The sequence below is a fragment of the Anser anser genome, assembly GCF_964211835.1.
Source record: "Anser anser genome assembly, chromosome: 33".
Lineage (NCBI taxonomy): Eukaryota > Metazoa > Chordata > Aves > Anseriformes > Anatidae > Anser > Anser anser.
Window position 1 is genome coordinate 607,236 of NC_139754.1, and position 25,885 is coordinate 633,120.

At 35.5% G+C, this 25,885-nt stretch overlaps 2 protein-coding genes across 2 annotated transcripts; both read left to right on the forward strand.

Moving 5' to 3' along the window:
• Positions 1-284: 284 nt before the first annotated feature.
• On the forward strand, positions 285-7,264 carry LOC310888312 (adhesion G-protein coupled receptor V1-like; the record flags this gene model as incomplete). Its single annotated transcript, XM_083814904.1, has 5 exons — positions 285-427; positions 1,842-1,955; positions 4,848-5,413; positions 6,618-6,888; positions 7,217-7,264. The coding sequence occupies exons 3-5, from the start codon at positions 4,986-4,988 to the stop codon at positions 7,262-7,264; spliced, it is 747 nt and encodes a 248-aa protein (XP_083671030.1). The 5' UTR covers positions 285-427; positions 1,842-1,955; positions 4,848-4,985.
• Positions 7,265-7,583: 319 nt separating this feature from the next.
• LOC310888287 (adhesion G-protein coupled receptor V1-like) lies at positions 7,584-24,542 on the forward strand. The gene is made up of 6 exons (XM_083814880.1): positions 7,584-8,016; positions 11,121-11,297; positions 11,778-12,001; positions 21,015-21,141; positions 21,230-21,415; positions 23,265-24,542. Exons 1-6 carry the CDS (start codon positions 7,666-7,668, stop codon positions 23,520-23,522), a joined length of 1,323 nt encoding a protein of 440 aa, XP_083671006.1. The 5' UTR covers positions 7,584-7,665; the 3' UTR covers positions 23,523-24,542.
• The last annotated feature ends 1,343 nt before the right edge of the window (positions 24,543-25,885 follow it).

Below are 25,885 nucleotides of genomic sequence, written 5' to 3' on the forward strand. Positions count from 1 at the left end.
GGTGTAGGAGCTCCTAAAAATACCAGTGATGATATGTCAGTGCTTTGTGTATGTTGACTATGTTCATTTACAGAAACAAACAAACAACAACAACAACAAAAACACACAAATTGCATTACGTGATACATTTTTATCTGAAATCTTTTAAGGTTTTCATTAGCTGAACTAATTGGTTGCTAGGAAATGTATGCCATCAGTGGACTGGTTTGCGGATTGGATTAACTTGTCTGTGGGAGTTTGATATTTCTATGGTAACAGTTTCTTCATTCTGCTGTGATATTTGATCTGTGTCTGATTGTCTGTTCCTTTTCTTCCTCATTAGTCTGCCTTAATCACAGTGAATGAGCCCAGGGGCAGAAATGAATTTGTGCCGCTCACTCTAATTAGAGAGAGGGGAACCTATGGGACGGTCGTCATAACTTTTGAGGTGAGTTTATCCAAAAGACTTCATACAGTAGTCTGTTGGATTAAACTGAGAGGCTGTAATCATAATTTATTGAAGTGTTTGCAAAAGGGGAAGAAGGACAAAATACCTACATCTACATTAGGTAGATCTGTTTCATAAAAGGGATTCATATTAACCGTCATATAGAAAATACTGTAATTATCTGACTGTTTAATTGACTGTTTAACGTTAAGAGGTACTAGAGAAAACCGAGTATATTCTGTCATTTAGAAAGGTACGTGAGGCAACATCAGTATGTATTACTAGAAAATAATGCATATTAAGTATGTAAGAAGTGTCTTATCTAAGTTTTTTTAATTTTTTTAAAAAATATTTATTTTACATACAAATATTCAAGTGAGTCTTTAATGATTATCCCAACTTTGAACTGTGAGTGCTCAGGATTTGGTGAATTTCTGTATCTATAATCATCTGTATCTTGATCTCTATCTTGAATCCCCTGCAAATGAAGCTTTTGAAATAATTAATCATGTTGAATACTTATCCTGTTATTTACATATGTGATTTGAATGTGATACAATTACTGACTTCATTGCTTTCTTTTTCTTATCTAGCTCAGACTCTATTATTTACTTTAAAATTATATATAAAATCTTTCATATAGATATTTCTGTACTAGTTGCCTGGTCCTATAGGGTAAGGCTTTAATCTAGACCTCAAAGCTTTAGTCTAGACCTGTCAAAACCAGAAAAGCTTTGCACTGGATTTTATTAATACTAAATATAGCATGAATAGTTAAAGTACTGAATATGATTCTCTGTGCAATTTTTTGCAAATATGTTTGTTTTAAGGTACAGTAAATCTTACTCTCTGGACAATTACTTAGGTCTGTCTCACATCATTATATATGTATGTTGAAAAATAATTTACAAAATGTTCTAAAACCAAAAAATCCCATATGACCTTTAAGAGGCTTTGTAGTATTTTGAGTTTGACTGTTAAATTTAGTATCTTTAATATCACAAGTTAAGATAGAAGGGACACAAAACCAGTAAGTACTATTACTTTGTCTTGGAATTTATTATGAAATACTATTGATTCAAACTGAATTTGCATGAATATCCTTTCTGTAATATGAAAGAGTCAGTTATGCATCAGAATATACTAAAGAGTCCCCATAGGCCTATATGGAAGTAGTTTTCTTCCTCTTATTCTGGAAATACGGGATTTCTTCAGAGTGGTTGTTCTGACTTACACTGTCTGCCAGAAAAGAGCAGATTTTCACAACTGAATGTTCATGTAAGTTGTAAGTTGGAGATGGCTGAACAGATAGTCATTTGTTATGCAAGTCACACTGCATATTGGTTATTGTACTTGCACTGGATTTGTATTCCTGCTTTATAGACTTCTCATCAGACAAATCAATTCTTTGCAGATAAAAGATGGTCCAAACCCAGCTGAAGAAGACCTAAGTCCAGCTAAGGGAAATATTACATTCACACCTGGGAGATCAAAGCTGATTTATAATTTAACAGTGCTTGATGATCAGGTAGGAACAAGTTGACTTCATCTTAGGCTTTGATACGTAGAAGGTTAACTGAAGTTCTGGAAAGACTTAGAGTAATAAGTTACAAAAAGGCTTGGCTTAAATAAGGTTAAAAGCAGTTCTATTTGATGAAGTGATGTTAAATTTTGGCTCTCTGGTCTATTATTTTTACTCTTTCCAAGCTCCCTCTTTAATTCTCATCAGTGAATAGTTTTAGTTTATGTGCATATCCTGGCTGAGCAGACATGTTATCTTTGTCACTAAAGAAAGAATATTACACATTGAAGATTCACAGGGAAAAGGCAGATTCAAAAATATTTTTTGTCGTTGTTTGTTTGTGTTTTTTTTTTTTCAAATATGTTTCAGGGTAGAAACATATTTGAAAAAATCCTAAAAATAGATGAGATTCCTGAAACAAACATGCAGTCTTGTGGAAAGCATGAATACTAGGTGATAATTAACATTTTTCTGTTTTCAGATTGGCCAATTGAAAAAAAAAAACAACACACACACAAAAAAACCAAACCAAAACAAAAAAAAACCACAACATAACTCATAGGTTGTGAGGCTTTCTTTTTATCTCAGAGTAAACAAAACATTCTTCTAATTTGCAACTTGTGATTTTCCTTTTTTCTTACCTGCACTTTTCTTTTGTGTTTTTCTTTTCCTTTATAATAAGCTTAAGAGGGAAAACTGAGACATCAAAATAAGTATATATGATGCAAAACAACTTAGTAAGAAATTCATAAGAAAACAATAATGGTGAAAGGTGTGTGTCTCAGAAGTGAGCACAGAACTGTAAAGCAGCTTGTTTCCTTTTTACTCTTAGTTATAAAAAATGTCCTTCCACATTTCTACTGATACTCTAGTGTTAAGAGGCTGTGCCAACCTGGGGTGCTGAAGTGTAGAAACATCTCTTTCCAATTCAATGTAATATTTCAGTGACTTACACACAGAAATAAATTATTAGGGTCTTTTCTCTTGGGAGGATGTGATTTTATTTATTTTTATTCTGAGAAATGCTCTCAAACTTCTGTTTCTAAAAGTTTGATCTGTATTTGGTGTGTCTAGTCAACGTCTTTCCACTCTTTGAAAGTCTTTCACAAGTGTATGTGAAAGATGAATTTTGCACAAAAACCTTTATTGATGATGATGATGATGATAGAGTTCACAAGAATCCAGTAACACTACTGTCAGAACTTAATTTGAGCTTTTAGGATCTGAGTTAGGGAAACCAATGAAACAAGTATTTTTCTGAATTGTGCAGCCTTACAGAAGGTAGGGGACTGCAGTTCTGATTTCCACAGCTCTGCATTTATAGTACTTTTCCTGTGCAGGTTTCCTTTTTAAGTATAATTGCAACTTTAAGAGAAAATTAAAGAGGCAAGGCAGCACTGGAAATCATTTATACTATTATATTCGAAGTTTGACTCATGTATTTATTGGTCAATCATGATGTAATTGAAAGCTCCACAATGCCTTATTTATGTAGGATACTAAGATTTTATCTGCAACTAAAATGGCATGTACGTTCTGACTGTCAAATGCGTATTTTTGTACTGCAAGACAGTATATGAACTAGTGAACTAAAACAAGCGTAAGTTAACATCAATTTTAATAAGATAAAATAGGAAATAGTAGTGTAGGAGAGAGGTGACAGAGAGCTTGCAAATCTCACGCTGGAAAAAAAAACAAACAACCTGCATCAGTCAATAATATTATGCAAGTTTAAGTGCCACAAGTCAAACAAGGGACAAAATTGGCCTCAGCTACAAAGACAGCGGCGTGCATACCCTTTGTGCCCTGAAACAGGATCTAAGGGTGGCCAATTAACAAATGTGTAAAAAGAGAAGAAATATTGGACCACAAGGAATTCTGAACTTTTTTTGCTCAGTAAACAGAACTACATGGAAAGGATTCATCAGCCCTATAACAAAGCAATGCCATTAGTAACACATAAGCAATTTTGTTGTGGAATTTATCTCAGAAGCAAATAATACTGTTTTTTCTGAGAGTCCACAACAAGAATGAGATGTGAGGATCTTATGTAATATTTAAATATTTCCTTCTAATCTCTCTGTATTAATAAAATAATGATATTTTCCAGTTAAACAGACTTAGCCTATCAAGACTGGGGAATAAAATGTAATAATATAAAGTAAAAAATATTAAATTCTGCAATTCAAGGCTTATAAACCCTTCTTTTTTGTCTGCTGCATCAGTTATTAGAGACTAAAGAGCTAAAACTAAAGTGCAGTTCTAAACAAACCACATGTAGAAATGCCAAAGTCTAATTAATAGATAAGCATCAGCAAGCACATTCTCAGAGCTGTGACTGAAGCTGTGCTGGGAATGTGAGTCTGTCTGAAAGTAGGAACTGTTCTTTTTCCCGTTGAATAGGAACAAAAGGGCCAAGGTAGGTTGTGTTCATATGTTGTTCCTCTGTTCTTTCAGGCATGCATAGATGTAAAATGGTGTTAACATCAGCAAATAAAGATGTCAGACTAAATAACTGTCAGGAACACTTGTGTCCAAGCAGAGCAACTTCCACAAGTTGAGTTTGGATCTCCTCACACTCTCTAGTTGGAAAGATAGAGCTTCATCTGATTCTTGCCTAGTTTTTGTTTGCCCTTTTTTTTTTTTTTGTCTTTTCCCACTTTTTCATATTTCCATAGCATAGAAGTATGTCTTAGAAAATGGAAACATTCAATTTTGAGAAGGGATTTTCAAAGTTGCAAGCGAGTTTCTTTTTGCCTGTTTATTTTAATGTGAAAAGGGTTGTAATGTTTATATTATTTCCCTTTATTGCTAAATATACATAACATATTTCTAAGTAAGTGCTCTGCATATATTTGAAATGGGACTTACACCCTGTTGCTACTATTATTTTTCCAGATACCTGAAAATGATGAATTGTTTGTTGTTCATCTCAGGAGTGTGGAGGGAGGGGCTGAAATCAACACCACAAGGAATTCTGTTCAGATTAATATTAAGAAAAATGACAGCCCTGTGCGATTTGCTCAGAGCACTTACATGGTGCCTGAGGAAGTCGAAATGCTCACAATTCAAGTGATTCGTGGTAAGGATGACAGTGGAAAATTAATTGGACCTGATGAATGTGAAGTCTCCGTCAGTTACACCATCATAACTGGGAATTCAACAGCACATGCGCAGCTCAATTTAGACTTCCTAGATCTTCAGCCAAATACAACTATTGTCTTCACACCTCTAGTTCATGAAGTATATATGAAATTCAAGATCCTTGATGATGCCATACCAGAAATTGCTGAGACCTTCCAAATTATGCTCCTTAAGGACACGTTACAGGGAGATGCTGTTTTGGTTAATCCATCTGTTGTTCACGTCACCATCCAACCAAATGATAAACCCTATGGAGTGCTTTCAATCAACAGTATCCTGTTTACTCAAACTGTTATCATTGATGAAGACCAAATTTCAAGGTACTACAGATCTTCAAACAGTATCTCGTCATGTTAAGGGCTTTGTTTGGCACTGTAAAGCATCCTTAGGATTTCACTGACAGTAATTATAAAATCAGTAGTGAAAAATTAATATAGAAATCACCTACTGTGTAATTATTATAAACGATATAGAATTTTCAAGGGAGAAAATGTCTAATTATGCAGAAGTATTTTAATATTTATGAACTATATATGAGAACTGTAAATATTTAATGACATTATCAAAATACTGAAAAACCCTTAATCTAAAAGATGGATCAGTGAAGTTGTGATGCGGCCACACACCCATTCATACAAGTGGAAAATATATTTCAGGCTTCCTTTCCCAGTAAATCTTTGTCTATACTGTATTTAAAGTCAGTCTCTGGTTAAAAAATGGTGGTGAGTGTCTTCTGTGAAGTACTGAATACCCATAGACTTCCAAAAAAGTTAAATACATGTAATTTTACAGATAAATTAAAAACAAATCTCCACACAAATCTTTACAAGCAGAACTAATATCTATACAATATTGCCAGTTTTAGTAAAAATGTCCACTGCTAGCTAGTGATGGTGGTTCATCCCCAGAGAAAGAGGTAATGTATCAACCTATGATTTTATGAACAATTTCTAGTATGTAGAGCCCAGCACTTCAATATTCACTTTTTTTTTTTTCTTTCTTATACACAGATACAGGAAACGTGACATTTCCATAATCACAAATATTGATAAATTATATTTCAGTGCATAGGCAAATAGTTGAGTCACTTTATTTTAAATAAAATCATTATTTAAACACTCATGCCTGACAATTGTATTTTGATATAGTCCATAAAACAGTGTAGAAATTTAGTTGAGAAAAAGTTTTCTGAAATTTAACATCTTTCCTGAGAAAAAATATAAACATGCCAACTTTCCTCTTCTCAGTATCTTTCTTACTGTAAACAAAATAAATTTTAACTAATGTCTTTAGATATATTACTCATGTCTTTATGTATATTATCTCATGAATAAGCAACCTGAGAAAAGTCTACTTCTGTGGTATGATTTCACAAATTTTAAGTCCTGACTCAAATGTCAGTAGCAGCAGTTAATATCGATTCCACTGAAGTCAGTATAAATCTTCCAGGGAACAGATAGCTAAGTAAACCGATATTAATTATAATTGCATGTTACAGATTTTTATTTTCATTCAAAACCACAGGTTTGAAGGGATCACGATCGTAAGAAATGGTGGAACACATGGAAATGTTTCTGTGACCTGGGTCATAACTCGAAATAGCAGTGATCTGTCACCTGTGACTGCAGACCTTGTTCCAGAGACCGGGGAGATACATTTTGATCAAGGACAGATGCTGGTCACACTTTCACTGACCATTATTGATGATAACATACCAGAAGAAGCAGAGCCCTATCTTCTGAAGCTCTTAGCTCATACAATACAGGGAGGCGCAGAAGTCAGCGAACCATCTGAGGTAAGTTTGATTTCAGAACTTGTTTTGAGGAGGTGATAGATAATAATTAGGGAGTAGGATTAGGATTAGGATCCACCAGTTTTGGTGGATTGGCTAAATTGAAGTAGTTGTGCTTGAGTTTAAGTGAAGCAAGCTGATGTATTCTCAGTATAAAGAGCCACATCCAAAGTCTTTGGCTTAACATATTTTATAAGGCCAGACCTATTTAATGCAGTAGCATTTAGCTTAGAATATTCCCATCATAAATATCATTGCATAACTGCTATCTTGATTGGTTGCTTGCTAAGAGAAGGTTGAGCATTTATTTTCACTTGCTTATTTGCTGTAGGTACTGGAATGTTTTACACAGAGTAACAGCTTCAAGAGGATGGCTTAGTGATTAAGACTAACCTCTGAACTTTTAAATAAGGGGTAATTAGCATTACTGACAATTCTGTGACTCAGGTCCCTACTTTGCTTTTTGAACATATGATTGGAATGAATTTGGTGAATTAAATGATTTTTTCACAGTCTGAAATATATTCAAATTATTCACTTTGGCTGCTGAACCAAAAATCAGTTATTCAAAGCTCATTCTGACATAGATGAGGCATAGCAGGAAAGTTGCTGCTATCAGTGGTGTGCTGCTTGTGCACAAGCAACACTTTGGGGCTGTCAATCTGATTTCTTTCTTGAGTGCCAATTCACTAACGATAAAAATGTATGATGACAGTCAGGACATACTTTCATGAAAACGTGAAAACTGTGGTGTATATTAATTGTAGCATTGAGTAAGTGATGCTGTTTTCTGTTTTGCAGCTTTTGTTTTACATTCAGGACAGCGATGATGTTTATGGCGTAATAAAGTTTTATCCTTTGGAGAATCAGAAGATTGAAAGTAATCCAACAGGACGCTTTTTATCCTTGAGTTTTGTAAGGGAGAAAGGAACAGTTGGAAATGTGCAGTTAGTTTATACTGCACTGTATATTCCAGCTGGAGCTCTGGATCCTGAGAGAGCAAAAGATGGCATTCTAAATATGTCTAGAAACAGCATCCTCCTGTTTCCAGAAGGAAAAACACATCATACTTTGAGTATACCAATAAGAAAAGATGCATTTCTTCAAAATGGTGCTCATTTCCTCATACAGGTATCTCAGCTGTTTTTTTTTTGTTTTTGTTTTTTAGCTTATTTAATATGAGGAATATGATTCAATAATTGATCCTTCCCCTTGACTGTAATTTAAATGACCATTCCTGTAAAAAAAAAAAAGTGCTTAGCTCTGAAGCAAAGATTTTCTTATTTAAAAAGACATCTTTCATAACTATGCTATAAAGTTTTCTATCCCTAATCATTAGTAATTAAACAAATTTTAAAACTAAAGAGGATTCAGGTACTAATCATGGAATTTATCAAAATGAGATCAGCGTTGTCTGTTGCTTGCCCCTTGAAGCATGTTTCTGCTTGGCCTCTGACTTGGAACGTGAAAAAAATAAGGTTCTTAAAATTAAATTACTGAAGCAGGAAAAATTTCAGAAATGACATGCAAGTAAATGTATCTTGGGCTTGATACAGGTCCTTCTCCAGCAGGTCATCCCCCAGCCTGTACTGATACTTGCGGTTGTTCCTTCCCAAATGCAGGACTCTACACTTGCTCTTGTTAAACCTCATCTGGTTTCTTCCTGCCCAACTCTCCAGCCTGACCAGGTCCCTTCCAACCCCTACAATTCTGTGATACTGTGATCTTTGCTCTTCCAGCTGAACTATTCTAAATTAAAAAGGGTCAAATATACATTATATATTATATGTATATTATATTGCATTTATATATAAATTTGTTAGGAGAACTTACTTTTTTTTTTTCCCTGTATAGTTTTCTTCACATTTTTCTTTCCTTTTTTTTTTCTATCTCAATTTGTAAAAGATAACTTTTATCATCGTTGAAGGTGTTGATGTTATATCCATGAATTTCAAATTTGCCAGGTTTTATATTTTCCTTATAGTCTACCAAAGACGTTGTAATCACTTCTAAGACCTTTGAAAGATTTCCTCCCTCCACATCCTTCTCCCTACATTCTCTTACAGGAGGAATAATGAGAACAAAAAGTTTTGCCAGAATTATATTGTTTATCTAATATGCAATTTTATTTATTTATTTATTTATGGCATTCACAGTTAGATTAGGAATTGCCTTCTGAAATACTAGAACACGTTAGTATGTTTTATGATTGCAAGAGGTTTGAGAGATCCACAAAATTCTTAAATGTCTAATTCCATGTATTCAATGTTTTTTTTTTGTTTTTTTTTTTTTTGTCCTTTGACTGTAGTCAAGACACACATCTGATAAATATTTCAGAATGTTCAGTCATTCCAAGCACTTTGCCTGGATTTTCAAACTGTAGATTCCAATCTGTTTTTTTTTTTTTCTGTACTTTCTCCATGAACTATAAATAAAATCTTTGTTTGAAGAAATTAAATCAGAGGAGCTTTCCAGCTCAAATAATTAATTTAGAAACTCATAGAGAAGGAAAACACCACTATTTATCACTGTGACAATCCTTCTGCATCGTGAATAAATGATAATCTCAGTGAACATGTTTAGAATGAGTTGTACTTAGGCAAAATAAAGAATTGACTCAGGAATCAGCAGAGAAGCAAATGAAACTGTAGGATGAATAAAGGTACAGGAGATAATGTTAATGTGAGATATATTCCTTAGTGACACCTTCAATTAAATAACGTGCTGTAATCAGAGATGCGGTTTTTGGTATAGCTAGGAAGATTAACTCTGAAAATTAAGCTCATAAACTAATTGTTATTGTTCAAATAACTATATATTTTTTTCTCTTTGTACTGGTTTCCTTTAAAAGGTACTAAAGGAAACATTGCAGAAAGAGTAAAATCTCTGTTCTTTATTGATTATTACTTTATTCCAAAGGTACCATACAGGATCCAAATACAGCATACACTTTAAATAGAGCAAATTGTTTTGGCTGTGTAGTATTTCAGAAAGTTTACTGAGCTAATAACCGCACAATGGTGCACTTTCATCCTGTTAATTGCAGAATCGGGGCCTGTGCTAGGAGAAAGCTCAGAAAAGAGGAGAAACAAACAGTGCCATCATCTGTTCTTCAGACTTTTGATAACAAGTTGGAATGGTTGAGAATCAGTTACTAAATACAGTATTTGTAAAACATTTCCATCTATCATCAGATAAATGTTCATGCATATTTCTGGGTGTTACTCAAGCAGTTGTGGAACAAAATATGATACAGCCCACATATTTATAGAGTTTGGTTTCAAGAACTGTAAGACTTTAAAAATCATCTTTTGAAATGGTGAACCATGATTACTATATGAATTTAAGAAAGGCCACTATTTTATCCCCAAAAAATAAAGCTTTACTCTATGATAACACCTGATAACTCCAAGAAAAAATGTCAGTGGGAGTTTATGCCCCAGTGAAATGTTCACAGAAATATATGCAAATCTGTTATGGAAACATTTATTGTAATGATGCATGTAGACAGAATCACATGGAATAAATAATATTTAAAGGAAATAATTAAACAGGCAAGTTCTGCTTTCCTTGGTGTGTCACTACTGGTGCTGGGCTTAGCGAGTGATGCTTCCCTTTTAAAGAAAAGGATGAAAAAAAATCTATTTCCTCTTAGTATCTATAATCTATCAGAAATGCAGTGACAAGTAAAATACAGTTTTGAAATACTGTACTGAATTTAAATTCTTAATGTGGCTCTGGTAGTTCTTAGATAGAGAATTCCTTAAAATTTTGTGGAGAGGAAAGAAAAGTGGATTATTATTTGGCTGTTTGATCAAGGGCTGTAAATTATTATGACTTCAGTGATTTCCCTAGATTTTTATCAATGCAAGACACAAAAAATGATGTTAGACAATTGCCTATGCTGCTCATCAATGACTGTTGTTAATAGCTCTAGTAATGTATCAGCTGATCTGGAACAGAGTCTCTCTCTCTGGCTTGATCTGTGTTTAATTACATACACTAACATGATTTGTCTGGGAGGTGTACCATTCTGCTGACAGCTCAACAATATCCACTTAATTTCTTTGACATGTCTACTTACAAATTTTTATAACAGCAGTGCTATCAGTAGGAAGAATTTGCTCTGGAGATGTATACTTCCTTTATATGAAAATTACTCTGAAATGTCAGAACTGTTCTGACTTGGTGCTGAGGCTTCTTATTTCTCACTTTTCTTTTACTTTTTCCTACAGCTGGAAGGAGTTGAACTGGTGAATAGAATTCCTCTAGTCCCATCTGTGAGTCCTAGATTAGGCGAAATTCGAAATATTTCTTTGAGGATTACTCCAGATATTGCAAATGGAGAAATAGGCTTTATTAGCAATCTACCGATTATTCTTTCTGAACCAGAAGATTCCCCTGCTACGCTGGTAAGTAAGCCTTTTTATATTGTCTTTTGCTATGGAAAACTTATTTGGAGAAGGTGGAGTTTGCTGTATTCAGTGTAGCATTTGACAATTAATGTGAGGAAAAGCCTTCCTGTAAGTTCTGTCTTATCCTAAATATTCTCTTCTTTAAAAAAAAAAAAAAATGCTCTGAAATAATCTGTTACTGATTTCCAGAGAACTGAGATTGGTCTTTGCTTTCTGTGTAAGTATCTAAAACCAGTTAGCCCTTGATGCTCACACAGAGCAAAAGATACTGCAGTTAGTCTCTCTCACCAATTGCGAGCATAGTCATGTAAAGTAGGACTGAGACAAATCCTGAATAAGATAGATCATTTCCCATTCTCAAATTAGAACTGGCCAAACTTTTGTTTTTATTATTATTTATTCAAATAGTAATTTGCAAGGGAGTAATCGGTTTTGCATCTACTTTTGCAAGTCACAACAAATTAATGTGTTTCACAGGTTTCCATTGCATTGCATCGAGATGGGACTGATGGTCAAGCAACTGTGTTCTGGAGTTTGAAACCCTCTGGTCCCAATCAAAAGGCGGTAACACAGGATGATATAAGTCCTTTTAACGGCTCCGTGGTTTTCTTATCTGGACAAAGTGATACCACAATTAACATCACCATTAAAGCTGATGATGTACCTGAAATGAATGAAACTGTGTTATTAACTTTGGACAGGTATTGTACCCTATTCTCTATTCATATGTATCAGCTGCAGTACTCAATTTATGCATAACAGATTAGCACAGTGTTAATTACATGGTATTGCTTGCATTGTGTTGATATGTGTCTGAAGAAATAGTGGGCCCTTGTTTCAGACTGTGTATGGGTTCTTTGACTGGAGATCAATGTAAGAAACCATTTTGCATTTATTATCTAATGACTTAACTGTTTATATTTTCATGAAAATTCTGTATGCTATTTAGAAAGTTCTTTCAGTTTTGATCTTTTTTATAGCTCTTGGTTTTAACACTTTTTTTTTTTCGGAAAAATAATATTTAGTAAGATAATGGGAAAAACTAAAGTGAGAACTAAAAAGCAATGCAGAACTTTTTCTGTCAGAAAAAACATTTATAACTTGGGTGTCACTGTAGAATTAGACTTGCAGTTTATTTGTTTGATCTGCATGTTCAATATTCCTTGATAATTAGATACTTCTGTCAGCTCATAGCCCCCAGAATATCCCAGTGTGACTATTATTGCAGTCTTCTGCTAATGAGAATGCAGTGGGGTTTCTGAAGCACAGTGTTCTGGTCTCCCTTCTCATCTAGTGGAGGATTTTAGGATAACAGGCTGTAAGGGCCCTCAGGTGATACTATTATCTGCATGTGAACACTGTTCAGAAAACTTAAATTAGTTTATAATCAGGAGTCTTTTCCCTCTTTGAGTTACTAACAAGAGTGTCTTGGCTATATCGTCTGTCCTGCTTCCCACAGCTCAGTTACATAAGTAAATACAGAAATACCACCACACGTGCTCTTGTATTACCTCCTATTTGTCTAAGGTACGTTTTCCACTTTTACTGAAAACATACTACAGTGGTCTGCCAGCACCAGCTTCCACACTGAACATCTACTACTTACATAGTCCTTACCTTATGCAGAAGAAGTATTTTTATTCTGTACAGGAAGCGTAGGCTAGCTCTTAGATATCCACAACAGATATCCACAGTGATTCCACATTAGCAAACAATAGGCAAGAAGCTCCTCACGCTGTTGTTGATCACTAGAAGATCCCATTTCAGAAAACATGGTTTTCGAACATCTTTATGGCACACAGGGAAGATGTTATTCCTTTGCGGGATTGGCTTGCTTGATTAAAAGGTGGCTGGTTAATGCATGTAGTTCAGAACTAGTTATTTTATTCTACCTTGGCTACTCATTACATTAAAAAGGCAATCCTTTTCAGAATAAAAACAGAGACTATTGCAAGCAGTTCTCCGCTTTCTTTCTGTGGGAGAAACTGGTTTGTCTCAAGGAATTTTTTTAGAGTCTCTGGCACAAAGGGGGAAACTAGGATTAGAAATGATGGTTCAAGTTTTGAGTGTAAGGTGGCCAAGAATGCAGAGTGGTATTGAGGTAAACAAGTAAGTAGATAGAAGTAAGCAGCATGAAAGGGTAACTTTTTTGATTCACGTGTGTGAAAGTACAGTTTTCTGCCATTTATCCTGAGTTACAACTGTAGGCTATACCTTGAAAATGGTGGCTGCAACAGGGATTGAACTGGCAGCTGAACAAATACAACCAGTGTTCTGCTTTTGCTGTGTATGGTGCAAGCCGTAGGCTCTGTTGATCATGAAGTGGATGGTGAAAAGTGTGCCAACAGTAAGCAGCTTTCCCACACTTGGCAGGGTCAGAGAGTGAACCGAGGAACAGGTGGTCTGTCCTGGAAAAAGAAGTAAGCAAGGAGGAGATAGAATCTGAACTTTTCTCTAGACCTTGGTAGCATCCCTCACTTCAACTAATTAGCAGAAGCCAAGAATGAAATGACTGCAGAGATCATCCTTTCAGTACTAGACATGACTCTTCAAATTAGGGTTGAAGGATACTGGCAGGGTTACGTGTACGCCCGTGCTATTGCTTTCAGCCTGGTTGGTATTTTGTGGACAAATAGAAGATTTCAGTTTCCGAGGCTGGCAGCCAGCACCTCACAGCAGTAGTGAATGAGCATGAAAACAAAGATGCACTGTGCTGTAGATGTGCTTGTACTGTTCCGTAAATTGTAGCATAAGTCAGCGAGAAAAGAAAGCGTGTAAGAACTTTAATGAAACTACAGACATAGACATATGTTCATAAGCATTCAATGTATTGCAATTATTAATAGCACGGGTAAAATAATCAAAATAATTAGTTCTAACAAGGATGTATTATTTACGGCTTAGTGGTATTGTCAAGGCAGTTCAATTTTAAATAAGCTTTAAGTGCATCCATAACTATATTTTTTCCAAGCCATTAAAAACAATGTTATCCTTTCTTGCTTTATGCTCTCTATACTTAGACCACAGATATTAAAACTAGCTCTGAATTTTGTCCACAAACTGGAGGAAAATGTATAACATGAAAAATATGATTCCAAAGAACACAGATGAGTAATGATGAGTAATGAAGGAGCAAGAGAGTCTTGTATCTGCTGAAGCTTCTTTATATTTTCTTTTTTTAGGAGCAGATTCAGGTTGAATGCCTGCCCTATCTGAATAGGCCTGAATTGAGACCAAGCATAAATAAAACCAGATGTCTGTAGTGAAATCTATGTGAGAAAGGAAAGACCTTGGTCTTCTTGATGAATGTAGGTGGAACAGGCCATGGAAATTGTGTGTGTGCTTTGTGAGAGCATATATGCATACTAGGGCTGTTCATTTTACCTGGTAAGCACAAACAGAAATCAGTTTTTTTTAAATCTGATTGCTGTTTTTTCCTTCTACACAACGTAATCTCTCACTGGCAGTTATCAGCCCCCCAGTTAAGGTGCAGACAGCTATCAGTTTGGCACCTGGCACAACCAGAGGGCCAGAACCTGCAGGGTATGTGGGCTGGGGACGTGGCCTGTGTTTGTGCTCATGAGTGAGTGGTGGTGAGACTGAGAACTTGGAGACTTTGGGATCTGGGGATAAATCACTTTTATTTTGTGGAAGTGATAATCAACAAACAGACAACTGTTTAGGCAGTCCTTATGCTCCAGCATTTTTTGAGTCTTAACTCATGGAAGTTAGGATGCCAGAACAGATCCATATGCATATGTTACGACATAAATCTCATTTACCATATATAATAAACTGAAGCAACGTTATTTGAAGATTTTTATCGTTCTAGTGATTTCTGTGATGGGATACAGATTTCCATAGGCTGACATTCTGTCATCAGTTTATGTGGAAAATGATTAGACCTATGAGTTATGAAGTAATTTTTTGAAAATTACAAATGTAAAATACAGACTTGACTATTTCACTGTGAAATATCTGGCAGTTTTTAAACATTTTTGGGTTTTAGAGGTTGCTACATGTCAAAAAGTTAGAAAAGCATAGGAGGGCCATTTAAATCACTGTGTAGTGTTGATGGACAGGGCTTAAGGGTTTATGTGTTGTGGGTTACTCACTGCCATACTGCTTAATGGAGCTAGGATTTTCTCCTTACTTGGTAATTCCCTTTGGTTAGTGTCTGTTTCAAAACCATATCTATCTTACTTATGTAAATTTTCATAGAATCACAGAATAGCTTGGGTTGGAAGGGACCTTAAAGATCATCAGTTTCCAACCCCAGTGCCATGGGCAGGGATGCCACCCATTAGATCAGGTCGGCCCACAGCCTAGTCCAACCTGGCCTTGAAAACCTCCAGGGATGCCTCAAGGGTTTGATCAGACTGCGTTTTAACGGGGAAAAAGTCATTTGAAAATAGTAGAATGTTGAAATGAGTGCGCTGGACACCTACTGCTTGTTTTCATTACTTCTCAAAATAACAACATATCTCTCCTGCTATGACTCAGAAAAATTAAAATAGCCTCAAAAATCAAATAAATGATGGATTAAACCTGGAGAGAAGGTGTTTCCTCTGATGAGAGGCACTATGGAAAGTCTAATGTGGCAAATCCTACTTTAATGCAGTTCTTTAGAGCTAGAGCCTGCCTCTAATTAAATCAGTAGATAATCCTGAAAAAATTGAAGAGGGGGTGAACACTGAATGCAAGCAAATTGAGTAATGTTCCACAAGCAATTTCACTTCCCCCTTTTTGAGATACCCTGATAGAAAAGAAAGTCTTTTAGAGAAGTGTGGTTTAATAATGACAGCCATGCAGATTCACAGTGGAAATTAAGTTTCTCATGTGTCTTTCAGAACACTCAGGTTCTGCAGAAATTCCAGATTTTGTCAAAAGTTATTAACTTCAAAGCTATTTTTCATTTATTTATTTAATTATTTTGTGGTTCTAGTTAGTTCTTAACATTGAAATTCTCATGGTACCTTAAACTTAGTCAAAACTCTAATTTCTCCTATTTTCTTGTACTGCATGTTTAAAAAAGTGTAAGAAACATTTTGAAGCTCCTGTCAGTTGTCCTAATTCATCTGTAGTTCTTGCTACATAATAATTATGATTTTTTTTACTGAAAGAATTTCCCTAATGATCAGTCATTTCACATTAGTCTTGTTGTATAAGAAATGCTTTACACACTTTGAGGTTGTATTTCTTTTGGCAGCATCATAAGCATTGCCAGGGTTTACTGTCTGTGACGATATGAAACTTCATGTCCATACATAGCCATTTTACAGGAAAAAATAAGCTGAGGATAAAAACAGGGAAGTGGCTTTCCCAGTGATTGGTATCACCTTATTCCTGGTCAAGAGTTCTTTTCACTAGCTGGAGGAGCTGCTGGCCACGGTTAAGCCACCATGTCAAAGCAGCTGTTTTAACTTTTATTGCTGCTTCTGAATAGCCCTCTTTGTCCTGTTTCCATACTGCTGTCAGAGGAACACCTAAAGAGCTGGTTTCACATACCACGAGGAGTGAAACGGGACTGAACTGGACCCGTGTAGTGTCAGGCAGTCTGGGAGCATCTCCTCCGTGGTGTAAGGGTGGTATATGAACGCCCCTCTGTTCTTCGAGGTTGGAAGTGCACGTGGCAGGGGATGGGGCTGGTGTCCTGGCAGCTCTCTGGTGGCACGGACCCTGTGTCCAGCCCCGTAGCTCCTCCGGGTCGATCTGAGCTGGCTGCTGGAAGTATTATGCAGCTATTTGCTGAACGCTTCACCTTGCCTGGTTTAGCCCTGTATGGACTTAGGTTTAGCACATGAAGAGTACACTGAACCGAAAAGCAAGCATTTGGATTAAAAGGATAAAAGTTTGCAGGATGTGAGTATGATAATTGCATTACAATGTAATTGTTCAAAACAATAGAATTGGGATTTTTTTTTTTTTTATTATTCCTAGAAAAAAGTAAACCTGTGAGAATACTTTACAACAAACATTTTGGATTTAAATTTAAAATGTACTTTCCTAATTTATCTTTGTTCTCTTAATTCTTCTTTTTTTTTTCAATACTATTTTTTAAAAATTTCTTGTTAGGGATATGCATTCTATGTTATGAAAAGTTACATGTATATGCCTTAGAGTATAGATATAAAGAATACTACTGAGTGCACCATTCTTCGAATCACAGAATGGCTCAGGTTGGAAGGGACCTTAAAGATCATCCACTTCCAACCCCTCTGCCATGGGCAGGGATGGCACCTACTAGATCAGGTTGGCCACAGCCTCATCCAACCTGGTCTTGAATACCTCCAGGGATGGGGCAGCCACAGCTTCGTTCATTCATTGTTTGCTTAACAGCATCTTGGAGCTGGAAACCTAAACCTAGCTGCTTCTATTAAGTTTCTGCATAGGATGTTTTATGACTTTTTGGAGAAGTAACTAACATTACTGTGCCAGGGCAGTGATAGCGGTCTGACCACTCATGATATCAGCCAGAGAAAAAAAATGACCAGATAATAAATAAATAAACAAACAAACAAACAAATAAGTAAATAAATAAAAGGATCCAGGTGTTCAAGATGGGGTTTGTATGGAGAAACCACCTGAACAATGTTCTTTTTTACCAGTTGATGGACTGAATTTTACTGGTTGCTTCCTGACCTGAAAGCTGTCTAGGTTTAATACATATCAAAAGCTCACTTGATATAGTGATTCATTTTTATTTTCTGTTGTAAATTATTTTACTAACAGCTTAGCGATATAATTAAATTTTAGCATTACCAACTCTGGAATCTTCTCCTTGATCTTTTCATTGTGTTAATATTTTGCTGTTTTTTGAATGCTTTTGCATGTTTCTGAGGGAAGGGAGAATGTCTCAATATATACCTAGCTTCAGTGAATATCAATAACAAATTTCAATTAATTCAGACTTCCTATTCGAAAGAACGTCTGTGAATGTATTTACTTCTCAGAATTTAGAGTGAACTCTTGTCTGTATTGAATTCCAAATTTAAATTATTTTTGAGATTAGTGGAGCCCAATTATCACCTTACAAACACTGTTTTAATCTGTTTTTGGTGCTTTGATAGACGATACAGTTTTTGTATTTAATGTATTTTTGATTAAGAAAGCCAAAATACATGATTACTATTGCAGAATAATGCTGCCCTTTTGACTGACTTCATGTGGCAGTTTTGTTATAAATGCTTGGTTGAAACTTGATTTAATTTTTTAACCTTTTGATTAGCAAATACCTTTTCCTTTCCCCTTTTTCTTTTCTTTTTTTTGTCCCTTTATTTCCTTGTCCCCTCTTTTTCCCCTTTTTCTCCTTCTGCTTCTCTTTCTTATATTTGTATTTATGTTATACATGTATATATACTACTTTGGTAATCTGATTAACTAAAAAATTGTTGTAAATGAGGTTTGCTGTGATTTTGTGCCTAATTACTTTTCCTTGTGTACCCATCAGTACTCTTTCTGTGCTTATCTGTTTTTATCATTACTTTGTCAGACTGATGAAACACCATATCACAGAGGCACGCAGATGTATTTCCCTAATAAAGGGTTATAATCGTGGATGGCTGCTGCAGTTGTGATCACGCAGTCAGTAATCAAGCTCTTTGAGGAGGGCTTGGTAGGGAACACCTTGAGTGGCTCTTGACATGCTGAATTGGTCATGGGGTCACTCCTCCTAAGTGGGAACTGCCCACTTGCTGGCCTTTGTCAACAGGAAAATGCCAAGCAAGCAGGGTTCCCATAAAAAGAACATTATAAACTTTTGGAAAGTAAAAAGAAAGCCTTCTTTTTTTTCTTTTTCTTTTTTTTTTTTTTGTCCCTTTTGTTAGTTTTTTGTTCTTTTATAAGATGGGTAGTATTGAAATTTTAGTAAGTGGCACTTTCATTACTTTCTACATCCTCTTTTTTTTTTTTTTTTTTCCTCTGTGTTGACAGGGTAGAGACAGAAAGGTTTGTCGTGTTCTTTGGGTAAGTGCGGTGAACTGTTTTCTGTCCTCAGTGAATCAATGCTTTGTTTTAGAAGTGGTTGGTTTGGACAGAAACTGTCTTTATCATTTCTTTCCCCCCCAAGAATCACGTCTCTGCATCTCTTCAGACAACGCATGCTTCCCCTTTGGTGTTTCGTTTGATGGCATGGGGTTCTTGCTTGAAGGCATTTCTTTATGTAGGATCTGTGAATGATGAAAGTTATGAATGCATGGCTCAGTGTTTGATATTTGAGTGTTTCATGGAATAATGAATTAATTGTTTTAAACTGCTACAAATACAGTTTGCCCCAACTAAATGGCTGAACTGATTAGAGTTACAGAGTAATTTTCTCTAGTCAAAGACAAGGAAAGTTATCTTGATTTAGACTAACATGCATATAATTTATATAACACAGGTTATTTTTTCTACCGACTTTTTTTTTTTTTAAACATGTAACAAACATGAGCACGTTACTCTATTAAATAGGTATTACCTATTTTGCATCCTGTACCCTGTCCTGTAGACTGTGCTACAACAATGCTAAGTTGTTTTTGTGTGTGTAGGTTCCAGTTACTTAAAACGTGCTTCTGGACACAGTTCTGGGCCTGATTTCAAAAACTGGATATAATAGATCACATTTCTTCATGAAATAGTGTTTGATAAAGTCTAGGTTGTAGCACAGTGAAAGCACAAAAATATGTACAGTATGCAGGACCACGATTTCATTGAAAAATACAATACTGACAGGAAACGTGAAAGATGCAAAGGAATCTAAGTACCTAAAACTACATGTAATAAATCATATGCAGACCATCAATCTGAAGGTGTATTCTTGATGCATCCTGCAATAGTGCTTCTCTGGAATTTTTAATATAAGAAATTTAAAATGATGAAAATTACTGCTTCTGAGGAAAGGCAAGCAAGTAATATGCAAGGTTCATTACTGTTATCAGATACTGCCCATTCCTGTCACAGAGTACGATCAAGATGGTGTAGGAGAAGCCCAGAGAGAGAAATCCTTTACTGAGAGGAATCTGAAGTATGCGTATTTGGTCAGCGTACTTCATTCTTGCACCATTCAGCATGTGCTTTAAAGGAGTAATGAGAAAGGGGAATGAGTCTGAGCTACTGAGAGCAGGTCCAACATTTTGTAGAGTCAGACAGGGATCCTACAGGTAGTCTCCACATCTACAGAAGGCAGGCTAACACAGAGCTGAGGATGAAATCCATGGTATCGAGGGTCAAATTTCTGCCTCTTTATGTCAGTAGTAAACTTTGACAAACAAAGCAATAATGGAAATTTATGCTTTTCAGTGTAATCTCAGCATAGGTGATTTTGGAATTTCCTTTATACCTTGATCCAAGTACAAAGTAGTTCTGAATTTAACTAACTTTTTTTTTTTTTTTTTCCTGGCACTATTCTGTTTCTTTTCCTGTGTGTTGTGTGCATGTGTTATCAAAAACAGACAAACAAACAACAGAGTTACTAGCTATAAAAAGCTAATCAGAAACAAACAAACAAAAAGTTACTTCAGAGGCAATTATTTATTTTATTTATTTATTTATTCATTTTTTACGAATGGATAAAACATTCTGATGTTGTATCATTCTTAACTTGTTTTAATCCTTGTAGGTAACTGTTGGCTTTCATAATTTATTCATAAAATTTGTCAATATCCTGATCTCCTCTGTATGGATTTGCTAAACAGAGTTGCAACTTGAAAAAAACCTCTTACCTTCCTTTCTCAGGGTCAGTGTGGAAAATCAGATACTGAAATACGGGTTTACTACTTGTGAAATTACAATTTTGGAAAACGATGATCCTGGAGGAGTGTTCGAATTTTCTTCCTCTTCCAGAGGTCCCTACAGCATCAAGGTAGCTATCCGAGTAACGTCACTTAAACATTACAGACGACTTAGTTCTAACAGAGTGCTAGAAAAAGATTAATTTTATTTTTTTGCAGGAAGGGGAGTCTGTTGAGCTGCAGATTGTTCGCACTAGAGGAAGCCTCATCAGACAGTTTCTGCGCTACACTGTAGAACCAAGAGATAATAATGAGTTTTATGGAAGCACAGGAATTCTGGAGTTTAAGCCTGGTGAAAGAGAGATCATAATTACTCTACTGACAAGGATGGATGGGATTCCAGAGGTAAGAATTAATATTTTTCTCTCTTTAAATTGCATTCACATACATATTTGTTTGTCACTTACTAAAATATAGATGGTTTCACCTGTAAATACCAGCAATTTTTCTGTAACATTTGAAGGCTTTCTTTTTCTTAAGTGTGAGAAATAGATAGAGGAGGAGTGACTGAAAGGCCTATAAGATAGTCAAGCACCATATGAAAGCACTTTATATCAATACAAATCAGGTCTTGTCAGTCTTGCCTGAATATTCATTTCTCTGATATCTCTATTGTTTTGTAATCCCAGAAATCTGCACAATTTGAGGCATGTGTCTGTTGCTTTTCTCTTTGCTTTCTGCTTTTCTGTAGCTTGTTCCCTTTCCTGTGCATCAGCCATCCTGGATTCCATCAGGAAGTTTGCAAGGGTTTGATTTTACCACATTTATGTTAACATAAATTTTAGCTGCTGTGATTCAGCATTTTTTGCTGCCTTTACATGCACATTCCTATGCTGTATTTTGCATAAGCAGTTAGTTGTGTTTGTCTGATCCTGCTAATGAGCTGATCTAGGAGTAAGATGTCAGAAAGCCAGCTTTACAAAACATAAAGGTTTTAGGAAGGTTAATAATCTTTTTGTAGGGCCAGGTGGTCATCAGTCATGGATTGAAGGAGGGATGGAGGACCATATGATGAGGAAATCAGGGGATCACAGCAACTCCAACTTCAATTGCATAGGCTGCTGTAGAAATTCAGGTTTCTTTTCCCTACATACTCCAAAGAAAGGAGACATAAGAAGTCTGAACTCCACTACAGAAGCCAGGAACATAAGTTAATCTAGTAAAACTTAGGCACTAAAACAGCGGGTTATTTAATAGTTCCATTCCCAGTTTTTACTAGTTCATCAGCAGGCTGAGATAAAAGTATTTCCCTGCTTACAGCAGTATTATTAGACTAGGTAAGTCATCCTGCTGAAATGCTCAGGCAAAAACATACGAATTGTAGTGTCAGGACTAAAAAATAAGGAGGTCCTTTTATACTCTTCTATCTCCAAGAGTGGCCAAAAGCCACATACATGAGCAGGACATATATAATCACTTTCCTCCAGAATGCCATCCCAGCCTCCAATGGTGGGCAGTCCAAGGATGTCTGGAGTAATGGATGGTATCTTTGGGTGCCTTCAGATTTTCTTTCTGTTAATTGAAGCAGTTACGCTTTGAACGCAGGTAAGGTTTTAGCATCCATGACATTCTGTAGTACTGAACACCATTGTTTAATTGAATTGTATGTGAAGAACCAGTTCATGTGTGTTTCTTTACTGCTAACCACCAGCCAGTTTCACTGAGTTCTCCCCAGTGTAGAGTAATGCTGTTTTCTAGATAGATAAATGCAATATTTTTTTCTAATGTTCTCTGATACTTTTTTGAAAGTACCATGTCCCATTAGATTAATAAAGCCAGTTGATCAATTCTTTCTAAATTAGCATGCTGTCCATGGTTTAAAAATCTTTGCTTTACCTGTTACAAAGCCAGGAATCTTAAGAAGTCTTGGAGGAAAGAAAATTTACATTTCAGAGTGTGTTACAAACATTACTTGTGAAATTATGCGATTCTAAATTAAGTACACAAAATAAGTCCTTGCTTATAATAATAATAGACTTTTGGAGAAACTGATGCTTTTAGAGATAGAAAGTTCTAACAATTTCCTTTATTTGATAGCATTATACAAACGTTTATTGCATGTAGAATGTGTGTGATTTCATTTTAAGTTTGTATCCCTTTCTGCCTGATGGGGGACTGTGGACTATAGACCATTTTGTTTTTGATGTGGATGTTGAATATGTATTTTTGTTCTGACTGAGTTTCCCTCTTCTAGCTGGATGAGCTATATTCTGTGGTACTTAGTGGCTACAGTGAAATGCCAGGCAAGTTGGGGAATGCCACAATGGTCAATATAACCATTTTGAAGAATGATGATCCGCATGGTATCATTCAGTTTCTACCTTACGAACTAACAGTAACAATAAGTGAAAGCAAAGGAGAAGTCATCCATACCGGTAATTCCTTTTTATTAGAGTTACTTCTTTATCTGCTGTCTGCTTCTGCAAGTCTTATTTTCCCTGTTCTAGGATAACAGAAGTCTAGGAGACTTCTTACTAAAATCTCCACTCAGGACTTTACAGATTGGTACAATGCCAAGCAAGATGAGCAGCGGAGAGTGAAGTGGAGAAGTATGGGTGTGGAAAAACAGAGGGATTAACTGAGTAAAAAGGATTGCTAGAGAATTTTCCAGACAGGAGGGATGGAGTACTGATGTATGTGCAAAGTGCAACGTGGAGGTAGTAGCTCTGTTTGTGGAGAATGAAGAATGGGGTGTTATATAAGAGAAACATAGAGTTAAATCTTCCTATGGGTGATTTTAATTGATCTATTCAGTTATCAATTACTTTTACAGGCAAGAATTAACATGTGAAATTAAAGCAGTTTGCACTGCTTTAGTAATCTGTCTTTGTGTGTCCTTTTCTGTAGCACTCCAACATGTTACTGGTTTCATAAGAAGTGAAATTGGTTATTATTGTATTTCCTTTTTCTCAGTTTCAGATGTTTCAGATGTTCCTTTTTGATTTCTGTTGCTCTGAATATGCACACTGACTCTGTTTATGTTTTTTAGCTGTTTACAGAGTTGTAAGAAATCAAGGAAACTATGGAAATGTTAGTGTGTCTTGGGTTGTTGATCCAGCATGTACCAATGACGTCTATCCAGAGCAAGGGACTATTTTATTTGATAATCTGGAGTTTTCAAAAAATATCACCATTTACTCACTGCCAGATGAGGTAAACACTTTTACAGTGTTTTGGGGTGAGAATATGGGACAAAGAGTAAGTACTAAAACATTAGAGTATAAGGAGAAAAAAGGAATGTGTGTTTCTCAAGAGCCTAATAACTTGTAGGAAATATCAAAATACTTGGGTAGAACTGAGATAATGTCTGCAAATCATAGAGAAATTTCAGAAGCTGTGCATACCTCTAAACAAAAAAGGTAGAAGCTGAGAGTAATTGTACTGTGGTAAAGTTATAGGAAAGTTTGACTGAAACTCGTATCTTGATAACTGGAATCCTAATTTCAATCCTAATCCTATATGCTGATAAATTTGAAGTAATATAAGAAAGATTACACCTAATGATAAATAAATAAAGCTGTAAAAAAAACTACATGTATCAGAAACATAAAACTGGAAGGTAACTTTTGGGTCATCTGTGCAAGATAAAGAGGAAGGGACTTACTTACAAAAACTGTAGATGGATGATAATTTCTGTATAACTGTATGAATTATCATCCCTCTTGAGACACATAAGGACTGACAAATAAAAACAACACTCAGAAATCTCTGGCTTATTAATCCCCCTAACTTTTCATTTTAAATTCTTCAGTGTTTTGTATGCTAGAAATTAATGTCTTAATACTTTCAGGTGCCTGAAGAGGAGGAAGTATTCACCATCAGTTTATTCAATGCTACCGGTGGAGCCAGGCTGGGCAATGTAACCACTGCAATTTTACAAATAACAAAGAATGATGATCCCATTTATTTTGCAGGTTAGATATTATTGTTTATAAATGTGGAATACATACACTACCTAAAACGGATTTTTTTCACAAACCAGATCATTGCGAAATCGTAATCCCAAAAGAGCAAGTGGAAAAGCTCCCCAAACTTTTTTTTTTTTTGTATTTAATTTATATTTGTTTCCTTCAGAACCTTCCCATTTTTTTGTGTGTGTCATTTTTCTCTTTGTTGATGTTGAGATCAGTTAGGAGGCAAGGTACAAAATATTCTCTCGTACCTGAATTATTTCCTACCTTTATCACATACATCTTATTGTTTCATTGAAGAGGAAGATCCTACTAGAGAGAATTAAGAAAACAGAGCAAATGCAAGCAACTCAGGCTTGAACTCAGACAGATTTGTTGCTTTTGTATTTTCAGAACCTGTGACAGTGAGTGTTCAAGAAGGAAGTGTTGCAAACTTTACAGTCCTAAGGAATGGATCTGCTGATGTCGCTGTTGTTGTCCAGTATATTACTGTTAATGGAGATGCAACAGCTGAAGAGGGAGACTTTGTTCCCAGTGGAAAGAACAGTGTCATTTTGTTTGATGTTGGAGAAAGGGAGCAGAATTTATCTGTGTATATCAACGATGATGATACCCCTGAAACTGATGAAACATTTTATATTATCCTTTTCAATTCTACAGGTAAGTCTTCCTTTTTTTTTTTTTTTTTTTTGCTGGCAATTTCTTAGTATCTTGGTCTTATCATAAAGCAATATTTAAATGCCAAGAATTATACGAATAATGTTTGCTTCAAGATTTTTATACAATAAATGCATACTGTGTTTGAATTTTCATCCTTAATTATTTTATTGGAAACAAAAATCAAATGATAGAGTTGATACTTTGCCTGCAAAAACAACTGGAGTGAAAGTCCCTTTTCAAATAT

What these genes read in the sequence shown, in the direction of transcription:
- LOC310888287 (XM_083814880.1), top strand. Translation starts at nt 7,666, where the DNA reads ATGCTGTTTTCTGTTTTGCAGCTTTTGTTTTACATTCAGGACAGCGAT. An exon ending in GTGCTCATTTCCTCATACAG is followed by an intron (nt 8,017 to 11,120) that starts GTATCTCAGCTG and finishes TTTTTCCTACAG; the next exon opens with CTGGAAGGAGTTGAACTGGT. An exon ending in GAGGTCCCTACAGCATCAAG is followed by an intron (nt 21,142 to 21,229) that starts GTAGCTATCCGA and finishes ATTTTTTTGCAG; the next exon opens with GAAGGGGAGTCTGTTGAGCT.